At 43.8% G+C, this 13,357-nt stretch overlaps 1 protein-coding gene across 1 annotated transcript in view; it reads left to right on the forward strand.

The window, feature by feature from the left end:
• The window catches only part of NVL (nuclear VCP like), a 258,431-nt gene that overhangs the window by 80,834 nt on the left and 164,240 nt on the right, over window positions 1-13,357 (forward strand). Inside the window, 2 exon segments of the mRNA XM_030194664.1 lie at window positions 8,354-8,370; window positions 8,373-8,612. Coding sequence (XP_030050524.1) covers window positions 8,354-8,370; window positions 8,373-8,612 — 257 coding nt within the window.

Consider the following 13,357-nt stretch of genomic DNA (forward strand, 5'->3'; position numbering starts at 1 on the left):
GTCTCCTTGATGTTTGGAGACTTCATCATCCGGGCCAGCATTCATACTCTTTCTACTCCCATGCACACTAAACGTACACAAGATTAGATGCAATTTAGTGTGATCGAACCCTGTGGGATCAGGTACAGGAGGCAGAGATTGATAGTATCCATGCTTCGGATCATGCTCCAGTGTGGGTTAACTTAAGGGGTTTGCATGGAGAGATACGTCAGTCATTTTGGAGGCTGAACAAATTGGTGCTGGGGGATACAAAGATTGGCCAGGAAATTCAAGAGGTGATCAAAACTTATGTAGCAATTAATGATACCGGGGAAGTGTCTGAGGGCATCCTTTGGGATGCAATCAGGGCGGTAGTTCAAGGCCATCTGATTAAGTGGGGGGCAAGGCGTAAGAGAGAGAGAAACACTAAGGAATTAGGGCTTCATATCAAATTGGCACAACTGGAGTCTAGACATCAGGAGAGAGGAAGTTCTGAGGTACTATCCCAGCTGCTGGCCTGCAGCCTAGAGATGCAAAAACTGCAGATAGAACAAATGGAATTTCAAAGGAGGTTAATTCAACAGAGATTTTATGAATTTAGCAATAAGGTGGGAAGAATGCTGGCCCGGCACCTTAAAAAGCGCCGTATGCAGCACACCATAACTAAAATTAAAGGGCCCGAGAGATGTCTTGTATTACAAAGACAGGGAGATTAGAGATCAGTTTGTGCAATTCTATACCAGCCTCTATGCTAGAGGAGAGGAGGCACCATTGTCCAAGATTCGTGATTATCTAAATGGGGGTGGGCTGAAGGGCTTAGCGGAAGGTGAGAGGGATGGTCTGGAGGCCCTGATAACGATGCAAGAGGTTCTGGGAGTGATTAAAGGACTTAAGGGGGGGAAATCCCCGGGATTGGATGGGTATACCACAAAATTTTATAAGATCTATTCTGTGGAATTGGTTTCCCTGCTTCTGAGGGTGGGTAACTCGTGCTTCACAGGTGGGGTACTTCCTCCCAGTATGCATGAGGCAGGAATCTCAGTAATCTTAAAACCAGGGAAAGATCCTACGGTGTGTGGTTCCTACCAGCCGATTTCTTCTTAATATTGATGTCAAGATTTTGGCTAAGGTTATGGCTGACAGAATGTGTAGGGTGCTCCCTCAGCTTGTCCATACTGACCAATCAGGATTTGTTCCAAAGCGGCAGGTAGCTGATAAATATCAGGCGTACACTTAGTCTTCTCTGAGAGGCAGGGGAACAGGGGATACCATTTGCCCTTTTAACAACAGATGCTGAAAAAGCGTTTGACAGGGTTGAGTGGTCCTACTTATGGGAGGTTTTGAGCGTTATGGGTTTCGGACCTATGTTTATTGGCTGGCTGAAGATTCTGTATGAGGTCCTGGTTTGTTTATGCTTCCTCCTTTCCCAGACCTGTTTGCCCGTAAGGATATCATATCAGATCATAAATTCCTGGGCCTCACGATTTATGGCCTTTGCCCTTTGACTCTACTCCAGGGTGCATAACTGTGTTTATTATCTACAGTGGTCATCTGCTCATCCGCAAGTCAACCCCTCTGGAATATTCCTGACCATCCTTTGTTTCGAAATTGGTGTAATTGTTTTCACCATATTATGTTGTTGGAGAAGCAGAGGGTGGGAGTGTCTGTCCTTTGTTTTGGAATTGGTGTAATTTTTTTCACCATATTATGTTGATGGAGAAGCAGAGGGTGGGAGTGTCCTTAAATGTAAAAAGCATTTCTTATCTTTGTGGGGTCATTATATAGGGAAAGGGAATGGGACTTGATATACCGCCTTTCTGAGGTTTTTGCAACTACCATTCAAAGCGGTTTACATATATCAGGTATTATTTTGTACCAGGGGCAATAGAGGTGTAAGTGACTGCCCAGAGTCACAAGGAGCTGCAGTGGGAATCGAACTCAGTTCCCTAGGATCAAAGTCCACTGCACTAACCACTAGACTACTCCTCCGCTTTCTCCCAGATCCCCCAGTCTGATTTTGAATTCTTTGAATTTTTTATGAAAAAAATGATTAGTTTATTTTTTGTGTAGGGGGTTGTATGGTTGGGATGTGGACTTTGTTTTGGAACAGATGTTTGCCTTTAAGGGGAGGCTATCAGACACAAAGCTCCTCTGTTTTTGCTTGATTGATGTATGATTGTTCCCACTGCTGCTTGACTTGTTTTGTTGTTTCTTGTTCGTTTATTGGTTATGCTAATAAACAGATTTTAACTTAAAATCCTTGTTTGATGAAACATGCAGGCTTGCTCCTAGTCAGGAAGGGATCATTTTCATACACCTTTTTGACTCTACATGAAGTTTTCCTTAAGTGCGTTTGCCCTTATTCTCTGTCCAACTTCGGTTATTCTAGCTACATGGTTCGACCAGGAACTGGCTCAAGGCATGGACCAGGTGAGGCACTGGCTCAGGATGCCAAGCCTAAAGGGCACCAAAAGCCTACATCACCTGCTCTCTTGCAGCAGATATAATTTTATATACAAATATTCATGTATGCACCACTTATGTATGTCTTTTAGAACACTGTTGTGACCCCTGAGGCAGGCTTCTATAACGCCGAAACACGGACTGTGTTTGGTTCGTTTGTGTCCAAGCAGAAAATAAAGCATCTTTTAAAGCACCATCTTCTGTGTTGATTGTCCTTTCGGCCAACCTCTACTCCTTTACGCTTCTCCTGCAGCGATCAATATCTGCTCCTTCAGCTAGCAGCAGCATATCCCACACCTCCAGCATATTTGTTTCCTCCTGAGGTCCATGTCCCTCCTCCTTTCCAGGCCACCCTCCCTACGTCTACCTTTAAAGGCTGATTTCCCCTTCCAATCCCTAGCAGTGTTCCACCTAACGCTACCTGCACCAGCCCTGGCATCTTCCCTCTGCTTCATTTTGCCTCATTAATATAACTTCCTGTTTCCACGAGGGCGAGATGGGGCAGAGGAAAGATGCCGGGGCTGGTGCTCGGGAGGGGAAAATCGCTTTTAAAGGTAGATGGGAGAAGGTACTGAACCAAAAGTTGACTTGAGTTAGCCCTGATGTTCCACCTCTGCTTACACCCTGTGCTATCTGTTTAAGTGTTTTAATGTGTATTGTGCTGACTTAAGTAGCATACTGTGCCATGATGTGTAACGTTATTTGCACATTTCTTCTGCTGTAATTGTCTGTTTCCCATTTCTGGCTTATTGTTGTACAGAGCCCATACCATTCTACGTGCTACCCCAAATCCACAAACCTGGAAACCCTGGCAGACCAATCTTACCTGGTATTGGCACACTCATGGAGGAAATATCTGGACTTATAGAGGGGATTCTGAAACCTTTCTTGCACAAGACATACAGCTTCATGCAAGACACTACAGACTTTCTGAATAAATTAAAAAAATATCAAGCAGTTACCACTGGTACCCTTCTGGTCACAGTAGATGTAGAATCACTATACAGCAACATTCCCCATGCAGATGGCATAGCTGCATGTGAGAAACTCCTAAAAACATCCACCCTGGACCATCAATACTCACCCGAAAACTATTACAAAACTAATCAAATTTATTCTAACTTACAACGATTTCCGCTTTAACGATATCTGTCTACAAATCATGGCACCAAGACAGCACCCCAGTATGCTAAACTCTTTATGGCTGAACTGGAAGAGACATTTTTGAATACATATCAGACCACACCCCTAAAATACGGTATATCGATGACATTTTTGTGATTTGAACTGAGGGAGAAGAAACTCTAAAAATAATTTTACAGTTCTTTCAATACATACCATCCTACAATCAGATTCAAAATTGACTACTCCCCAGAAAGTCAATTTTTTGGACACCACAGTTTCAATCAGCAATGGCTGTATACAAACATCTATATACAAAGAAACCCACAGACAAATGCAGCTACCTCCTCAACTCCAGCTTCCACCCTTCACATAAAAAAAATCCATTATTCATAGCCAAGCCACAAGATACCACCGTATCTGCCCTGACCCAGAGGACAGAGATAGACACCTCAAAATCCTGACTGAATCCTTCAAGCAAAAAGGCTACATCCCCAAAATAATCTCAAAGAATGTTGCCTCCTCCCTCAAACACTCAGGGAAAATCTGCTACAGTACAAGGAAAAGAAAGCCACAGACAGAATCCCCCTTGTAGTGACATACAACCAAGAGCTAGAAAAATTGAGAAAAATCATAAAAGGATCTACATCCACTACTCCAGGAGGAATGAATTACTGAAAGAGATATTCCCATCCCCACCAGTGCTGGCCTTGTGCAGCCACCCAACTTAAAACACAAGCTAGTGAGAAGCAAGCTCCCAATAGAGACTCAAGAAGAAGAGAGTGGCACACATCCTTGCAATATATCCGGCTGCAAAATATGCCAAAACATTTCACAGGATCCCAAAGTCATTCACAAAAGAAAAATATCCAACATAAAAGAATCCTTCACATTCTCTTCTTCCAATGTGGTATATACATTCAGGGCCAGAGCACTAAGGTCCTCGGAAGAGCCCTCCCTTACCGATTCCATAGCGAATCGGTAGGAACAGCCATGCATCAAGGATATGGAATGCAAATGAGCTGCTCGTTGTAGCTCACTTGCATTCTCTATTCCCTCAGAAGCCAGTCGGCCGGTAAAGCATGCGCAGAGCAGCAAAGCATTATGCTGGCTGCTCTGCGCATGCCAAGGTCGTCCTTTATGGACGCCCATCATAAAAAAAACAAACAAAAAAAAAAGGACTTCTCTGCCGAGGCACACCTTCTCTCCCTGTAAGGCACCCGCAGGCGAACAAACTATATCTGTAAGCCGGGGTTCGGGGAAACCGATCTTCACGTCGTCTACTTTTTCTCCTTGTCCGCAGTTCAGACCTCTCAACCCCTCCACACCGTGTCATCAAACTCATACCTGGCAGCTATCGGCGGCTTCTGCTCCGGCCGCCTTGCACCGGGGTGTTAGCAGCACGTCTGATGCCCCTCCTCCAGGTCTCTCTCAGCCAATCACAGCGCATTTAGCTGTCAGCTAAACGCGCTGTGATTGGCTGAGAGAGACCTGGAGGTGGGGCATATCGAAAGAGACGTCCCAATAGTTTTTTTTGATTTGGACGTCCTCGCACCCATCACAAAAAATCTGGGGGGAAAACGTCCAAGTGTTCGTCAGGGCCGTCCTTTTTTAGTAAAGGACATCCATGTTAGGCACTTTAGAAGGGACGGCCCTGACGAGCAGTTGGACGTTTTTTTCCCCGATTTTTTTTTTTGTTGTTGTTAAATTTATAGAAGTTTTTAGAGGCGAATAAAATCCTGCGCAGCCCCAACAAGAGGTAAAGACCTCCCGTTAGATTTCCACGGTTAGGCAATCGGAAAACGGTAGTGCATCTCATTACAATACGATTTATACACATTGAGGTACTAATTTGCTCATCTGCATTCAGTTTTCGTTAGCTGCTACCGTGATCGGAAAATGGATCGGAGAAGCCTTTTGTGCATGCCACGGTTTACTACTTGCTCGTTAATGGCTCGTTAAGTTTAGTGCATCTGGCCCTCAGTGTAAAAAGTGTGATGAAGGGTGCTATATTGGAGAAACAAGCCGGTGCTAAAGAAGAGATTTAATTTACATAGACATCATATGAAAAATGCCAGTGCCAACCATGATGTCACCTCTGTGGGTCAGCACTTTACAAAACCAGAACACTGTATGAATTATTTTATGGTGAGAATACTAAAAGGAACTTTAAGACAATATAGGAACGTAAGACCTTTGAAGTCAGAATGATTAAATATTTTTTACACCCACCAGATAGGACTTAACAAGGATCTGGGTTTTCTAGTACATAAGTAATGCCACACTGGGAAAAGACCAAGGGTCCATCGAGCCCAGCATCCTGTCCACGACAGCGGCCAATCCAGGCCAAGGGCACCTGGCAAGCTTACCAACGTACAAACATTCTATACATGTTATTTCTGGAATTGTGGATTTTTCCCATTTAGGTTGGTTTATGGACTTGTCCTTTTGGAAACCGTCTAACCCCTTTTTAAACTCTGTCAAGCTTAACCGCCTTCACCACGTTCTCTGGCAACAAATTCCAGAGTTTAATTATGCGTTGGGTGAAGAAAAAGTTTCTCCTATTTGTTTTAAATTTACTACACTGTAGTTTCCTCGCATGCCCCTAGTCTTAGTATTTTTGGAAAGCGTGAACAGACGCTTCACATCCACCTGTTCCACTCCACTCATTATTTTATATACCTCTATCATTTCTCCCCTCAGCCGTCTCTTCTCCAAGCTGAGAAGCCCTAGACTCCTTAGTCTTTCCTCATAGGGAAGTCATCCCATCCCCGCTATCATTTTAGTCGCCCTTCGCTTCACCTTTTCCAATTCTGCTATATCTTTCTTGAGATGCGGCAACCAGAATTGAACACAATACTCAAGTTGCGGTCGCACCATGGACCGATATAACGGCATTATGACATCCTCGCACCTGTTTTCCATACCTTTCCTAATAATACCCAACATTCTATTCGCTTTCCTAGCCGCAGCAGCACACTGAGCAGAATGTTTCAGTGTATTATCGACGACGACACCCAGATTCCTTTCTTGGTCCATAACTCCTAATGTGGAACCTTGCATGACGTAGCTATAATTCGGGTTCTTTTTTTCCCCACATGCATCACCTTGCACTTGCTCACATTAAACGTCATCTGCCATTTAGCCGCCCAGTCTCGTAAGGTCCTTCTGTAATTTTTCACAATGCTGTCGTGAGTTAACGCCTTTGAATAACTTTGTGTCATCAGCAAATTTAATACCTCACTAGTTACTCCCATCTCTAAATCATTTATAAATATATTAAAAAGCAGCAGTCCTAGCACAGACCCCTGAGGAACCCCACTAACTACCCTTCTCCATTGTGAATACTGCCCATTTAACCCCACTCTCTGTTTCCTATCCTTCAACCAGTTTTTAATCCACAATAGGACATTTCCTCCTATCCCATGACCCTCCAATTTCCTCTGTAGCCTTTCATGAGGTACCTTGTCAAACGCCTTTTGAAAATCCAGATACACAATATCAACTGGCTCCCCTTTGTCCACATGTTTGTTTACTCCTTCAAAGAATTGAAGTAAATTGGTCAGGCAAGATTTCCCCCCACAAAAGCCCATTATAAACCGTAAAATTCTGCTGCTTTGTCACCCTCTTATCACCATGCATATCTCCCTGTCACTTATCCACCAGGCACTTCCTGTCTCTCACCTAACCCACCCCACCCTCATCCTGTGAGACTGTCACTGAAATGCTTGGATGTTTCACTTATATATACTGTTATTAGCATTTGTTTATTTTTGATCTGATGACGAAGGGCTACCTTCAAAAATGTATTAAGTTAGTCCAATAAAAAATATATTATTTTCTTTTATTTGAATTGTAATTACTGAATGTTCTCGTTATATGAGAGTATAAGGACAACTTCCTGTAGCCCTCATCTTTGGTGATCCAGTCCTGGATGATATTTGTAGTGCCTGTTGCACATCTTACTGTGCCTTAAATCAGTTAACTAAATCCACTGACTCTTTTCTCCTCATTAATGGATGTGTGTCTGGCAGTCTCCAGCATCTCAGTCCAGTTGTTACTTTGTCTGTCATTGGTGCAATTGCCTGTCAGTTTGGTCATTGCTTTACAAATAAATAAACAAACACCTTGAGTGGCCCAATAGTCAGCCATTGCATTCTGGATTTGTGCATTGGATACTCAACATTTTGCTATCCATGAAAGTTGGTTGGTCTTTCCTGGAAGCTATCCAAAGCCAGAATAGACAGACCAGACAGATGTCTGCTATTATGTGAATGCCATGGAAATGATTCAATGCAGAAAAGGACTGACCAGTTAGCGCATCACAGGATAGTGGCGCAAATAGCACTGTGCTCTGGCTCAGGGGATGTAGGAAGTGGTACTTTGGTGGGGTGGGATGGTTGATACCTGGGCAGCATAATGATGCACTTTGGGGTATGTTTTGGAGACATATAATGAGCAGTGGTAAGACCAGGGCTGAGAGGCTGAGTAAAAGACGGTTGGGGGGGGGGGGGGGAGAGGGGTTTGCTACTGTTGGTGTATGTATGGGAAGTTAGGTTCAAACCAGAGAGAGACAACTGGGCAGACTGGCTGGACAAATTGGGCCATTACGTACCATCATCTACATCACTAGAAGAAAGTGGTGTATTTCCATGAAAAGATAACGTGAGATTTATTACCATTATAGTTGTCTCTTGTGGATTAAAGTAATTTGCTTCCAGGAAATAATGGCATCTTTTTCCCACTTTGTGCTTGTTTGTTATTTATTTACTTTTTATTTTTTGTCCAGCATTCTGCAGACGCTTTGTAGAAGCTTAAGCTCCCCGACTCCTTTGATTTCCATCACTTGGCACATATGACTCCAGGTTACGTGGGTGCTGACCTGATGGCTCTTTGCCGAGAGGCTGCATTATGTGCTGTAAACCGGGTGCTGATAAAACTGGAACAGCAGGGACTATCCACAGAAGCCCTCACTGATGATCTTAGGGAGAAGGGCCTAGAAGCAGCAGAGTCTGACAAAACTCCGTGTGGGGCTAACAGAGTTGCTTGCTAAGGTACTTGTGGATTTTGGAGGTTTCTCCTCCTAATTTTTGTGCGGTCCTGTTAATGAATAGATTGTGAGTATTCCCAGCATCTGAGTGAATGAATTTGTGGGTCTTGCACAATTTCAGATCAAAGCAAAAAGGTCCTACAGTGCTTTTCTCTGAATTACTTATGCATATGTATCCTGAAGCAGGACAGTGAGTTTAGATTTTCAGCTTGTGGTTTGGGAGTTGGGGGCCTAATTTTTTTAAACCTTCACACAAATAAATGCATATTACCTGCTTAAAAAGCTCCTTTGAAATCTGCACCCTCCCCTCTCAAGTAGGAGTACAAGTAGCAAGCATACTGTTGCCCACTTGAAAAAAGTGACATTTAGTTCAAGGGAGGGAAAGTACTCAGTGATTTCTTTTTGAAATGCCTGTGTGCATTTTCCTGCATATATGTTCCACCTGCTTTAAAATTTAGATTTTCTGAGGAACCCTCAGCATGGATTTTCCCTTTGAAATAAAGTTGCAGGCTTGCAGGTACAAACTCTTCAAGTTAAATTGCCCTCTCAATCGGAATTAGCAGACACCTAGGGGTGGCATGTTTGTACACTTTGGAGTCAATGCTCAATGGGAGTTATTCAGATAGGAATGGTACCCACCTGGATAAGGCCTGCTTACCGGGGTCCATACCTATATTTTCAGCAGCATTTCTGCCTCAGCACTATCCAGGTAGTGCCAGGGCGAAGCCTGTGCAGAGTTGGCACTTACCTGGTTAGCAGCAATATTCAGTCCTCTAACAGGATAACTGCCTGGATAAAGTTAGACAACAAAAAGGCTATCCTATTTATCCAGTTACTTATGTGGGTACCAGTCTGAATGTTGCCGGCACCTGGATAAATAGTGGTGCTCAAGTTTTATACCCAGATACTCAGCTCTGGCTGGTATCCGGATATCAGTGCCAACTGTCTGGGTGTAAAAAGCCTGTGGCAGTCAGCACTTAAAAAATGCTGTGTGCTGAATATTGGGGGGATGGTTTTGTGTCTGAAATATGCCTCAGTCTTTCAAACCATGGACCATTGGCTGTATGATAGGGAAACAATCAACAGTGCAGTGGTATTGTCTTGTTATAGAACTTCTAACAGCCAATACTGGTCCTGGAGAAACCTGATTTCTCTGAGGACAAGCAGGATACAAGTCCTTGTATCATGGATGATGTTACTGATGAAGCCCATGTGGAAATGTTTCTTCAGATTAGTATCTATTTGAGTTACTTCACCAAACACACATGCCACTTCCTGTCGACCACTGTCATGTGGGACCACTTTGGTCTTCATCTTTCCATGGAACAGGGTCAGATGCATGTCATTGGAGCTTGCCTCAAAATGACCATTTTCACTAAGTTGGCATTTCATAAGGTTTTTTTTTTTCTTGTGTCCTCTGAATGTCGTGCAGTAACTCTTTTAACCTTTTACCCAGTAACATCTTAGCTAGGTTTTTTGGTTGTCTTCAACTTTCCTTTATTTTGTGTTTTTTTTTTTCACATAGTGGTTTATGCCTTGGTTTAAAGACCTCAGGCAGGTCAGGATATTTAATTTCAAACAGAGTCATTTGATTCATAGCGGCAATTTATTTTGGATGAGATGTCCTAGGAAAACAACCTATCAGCTTTAAAACGTGAACCTGGTGTAACAGGACCATATCCATCTTGGATACCCATAATTGGTGCCAGCAATGCCTGAGGCCTGTTCATGATCCCTCTCTTTGGGCTCCTTTTACAAATGACGCTACCGATGAGCTGCGCACTGAATACGAAGAGACTATTCAATTCCCATGGGCTTCTTTGCATTCAACACACGTAGCACTACTTTGTAAAAGGAGCCCTCGGTAAATTGTGTTAAAGAGTGGTCTTTATAGTCAAGAAAAGCATCACAAGCATTTATTGTGCTGAAACCAATTCTTCAATTTCAGCATTAGAAGCATTGATTGGTTTCCATGAGTCCTGGAGCTGCATGAATGTTGGGGATGCATTAACACTGAAAGTGCACTGCTGAACTCACAAAATCAGACTATTGGGACTAGTCATTCCGAGTCCCGTTTGAAGAAGAGGAAGGATTTGTCCTTGACCGATACTGAGGGCTCATGATGCTGAATGTCAGGCAGAGGCTGGACTGTATCAAAATTGCACCTCATTAGAGTGAGGGCGACAAGCACTGAAGAGCTGAGGTCATTGGTGTCCTCCAAAACATCCCTGATGTGAAGACCACTCATCATCTTCTGTATTGGAAGGGGGTGTAGCAACTTCAAGGGCCTGACGACGATATTCCGCAGGTGATTCAGGAGAACATAGCCATTCTTACTGCTTTCCCTACACCTTTGTTGATGGTAGCCTTTGAGGAGCCCTTGAGGAGCAGCTGTTGAGGAGATTCGATGAACAGATGGAAGGCTTCTTTGCTTGATGCAATGCTTGCAGCCTCCAACCAGTCCTTCCTTTTTGGTCCCTCTCAGACCAGTCCAGACCAATGAGATTGTTGTGTATGCCCACCAGTGGGTGGAGACATAAAAGAAAGTAGTTCTGTGTGGTTTGACTCCTAAAGGCATTTGTGCAGTCCTTGAAAGTTCAGTATGTCTCCAACTGTGAAGCGCTGCCGTATGACTGGTAGCGTATAGAAATGATTTGTGGTAGTAGCTGATGGTGGATGGTACTGCAGCTCCCATTTGGTGCTTTATCCTGACCTGATGCAGTGCCTGGGTGTCTAGTTGCAAAAAATTATCTATAAACTATGTCTTCTGAAAATATTATAAGATGAACTTTGGCGGATATAATAAGCGCAGTAAATTCCAAATCTCAACCACAGGGTAATAAGACTCCTGGTGTACCTGCTATATTAATACCTTAACAGATGGAAAGATAGGATCTAACTTTTATAATTACGGCTTCCAAACTGACCACCCAACAAACCAATCAGCAAAGGAAAATTATCAGGCACATCTCCACATAATGTCTTAAATACCAAACATCATAATTTAAATTTAATACATAACTACTGGCATCCAATGTCAGTCCAGCAACGCGCCACAGGTACTAGCATGCTTTTTATCCTTGGGATCAGGCAGGTACTGATGATGACACTGAGGAGTTGGGGCTAATGCTGGCACACACAACTTCCCCAGCCGAATAACAATGTCAAACACAACCAGGAATAGATGGCACAAATGTCTCTGATGGCAATGTCACCGACTCAGAGAAAACGTGAACTCTTGTAGTTGAACCACCCAAACAGGACTGGCACTAGACTGGACTGAACAGGCAAGACTGGAACAGACCAGAAGTGCAGAAGCACACAGGCAGGAACAGACCAGAAGGTGCAGTAAGCACACAGGCAACTACAAAGAAACAGCACTTGGCTAGGCAAGAAAAGGGTACACAGGAAACAGAGCTTGGCTAGGCAGGAACAGGGTAGACAGGAGCAGGGCTAGGCAGGAACAGGGTACATAGGAGCAGAGCTTAGCTAGGCAGGAGCAAGGTACACAGGAGCAGAACCAAGTAAAGCTAGAACAAAGACACTCAAATGGGCCACAAGGCCAAACTGGAACCCGTAAACACCAGAATCCTCATACGGCTGCAAGGCCGAACTGGAACCCAAGAACAATGGCAAGAGGCAAAAGAGAAGGCATGTACACACAGGCAGAGGCCTAATAAGAAAAGAATAAACACAAGAAGGCTGAACACACACAAGCAGCAAAGGTTGCACTGGAACCCACTAGAAAGCAAAAGGCAAGCCTAAGCTCACACAAGCATATAAACAAGTGAACAAGGTAGAATACAAGGCAATGCAGACAAGGCAAAAGAGCTACACCAGCAAACAAGCAAGGGACACAGCAGAAGTGCCAGCCAGGCACACAGACAACAAGCAAAATCAAGACAGAAGTGCTAACCTTAGCAAAACAGGCAAAAATAAAGACAGAAATGCTAACCCTAGCACACAGGCAAAACAAGCAAAAATCAAGACAGAAATGCTAACTCTAGCACACAGGCAGGCAAACAAGCAAGCAAGAAACAAGGTAGAAGTGCTAAACAGCACATATGAAAACCTGGAGACCTTTGAAGATGCAAAGGCCCTGACTGAATGTCATGACTACAGGAAGGAGGCTTGAAACACACTGAACACCAGAGTGAGGCTTGAAACCAGAAGTGGTAGCAGAGGCAACAATGCAAGGAGAAAACAATCTGGGGAGTCGCCTCTGAGGCTGACCACCAGAAAACAAGGTGAGCCGAAGTGAGGTCACGACCACAGTCGTGACAGGCAACCAACAGAGTAGATGGTAAACAAACAGGCAGAAATCCTTCAGGTAAAGATGCGCTTTTTTTCCTTGAACCAGGCGAGTACTGATGATGACACTGAGAGGGCAGGGATAATGCGCACTGCAGAACTTCTCAGTTGGATAGCAAAGCCATATACAACCAGGAATGGGTGGCACAATGTCTCTGAAGCAAACCAACAGAGTAGATGATATTCCACAGGTGATTCAGGAGAACATAGCCATTCCTACTGCTTTCCCTACACCTTTGTCGATGGTAGTCTTTGAGGAGACAGCTGGTTGAGGAGATTTGATGAACAGATGAAGCACTTCTTTGCTTGACACAATGCTGCAGCATTAACCAGTCCTTTCCTTTTTGTCCCTCCCAGACCAGTCTAGACCAGTGAGATTGTTGTATACGCACACCAGCAGATGGAGACATAAAAAGAAAGTAGTTCTGTGTG

Source organism: Microcaecilia unicolor, chromosome 3 (genome assembly GCF_901765095.1).
Source record: "Microcaecilia unicolor chromosome 3, aMicUni1.1, whole genome shotgun sequence".
Taxonomy (NCBI): Eukaryota; Metazoa; Chordata; class Amphibia; order Gymnophiona; family Siphonopidae; genus Microcaecilia; species Microcaecilia unicolor.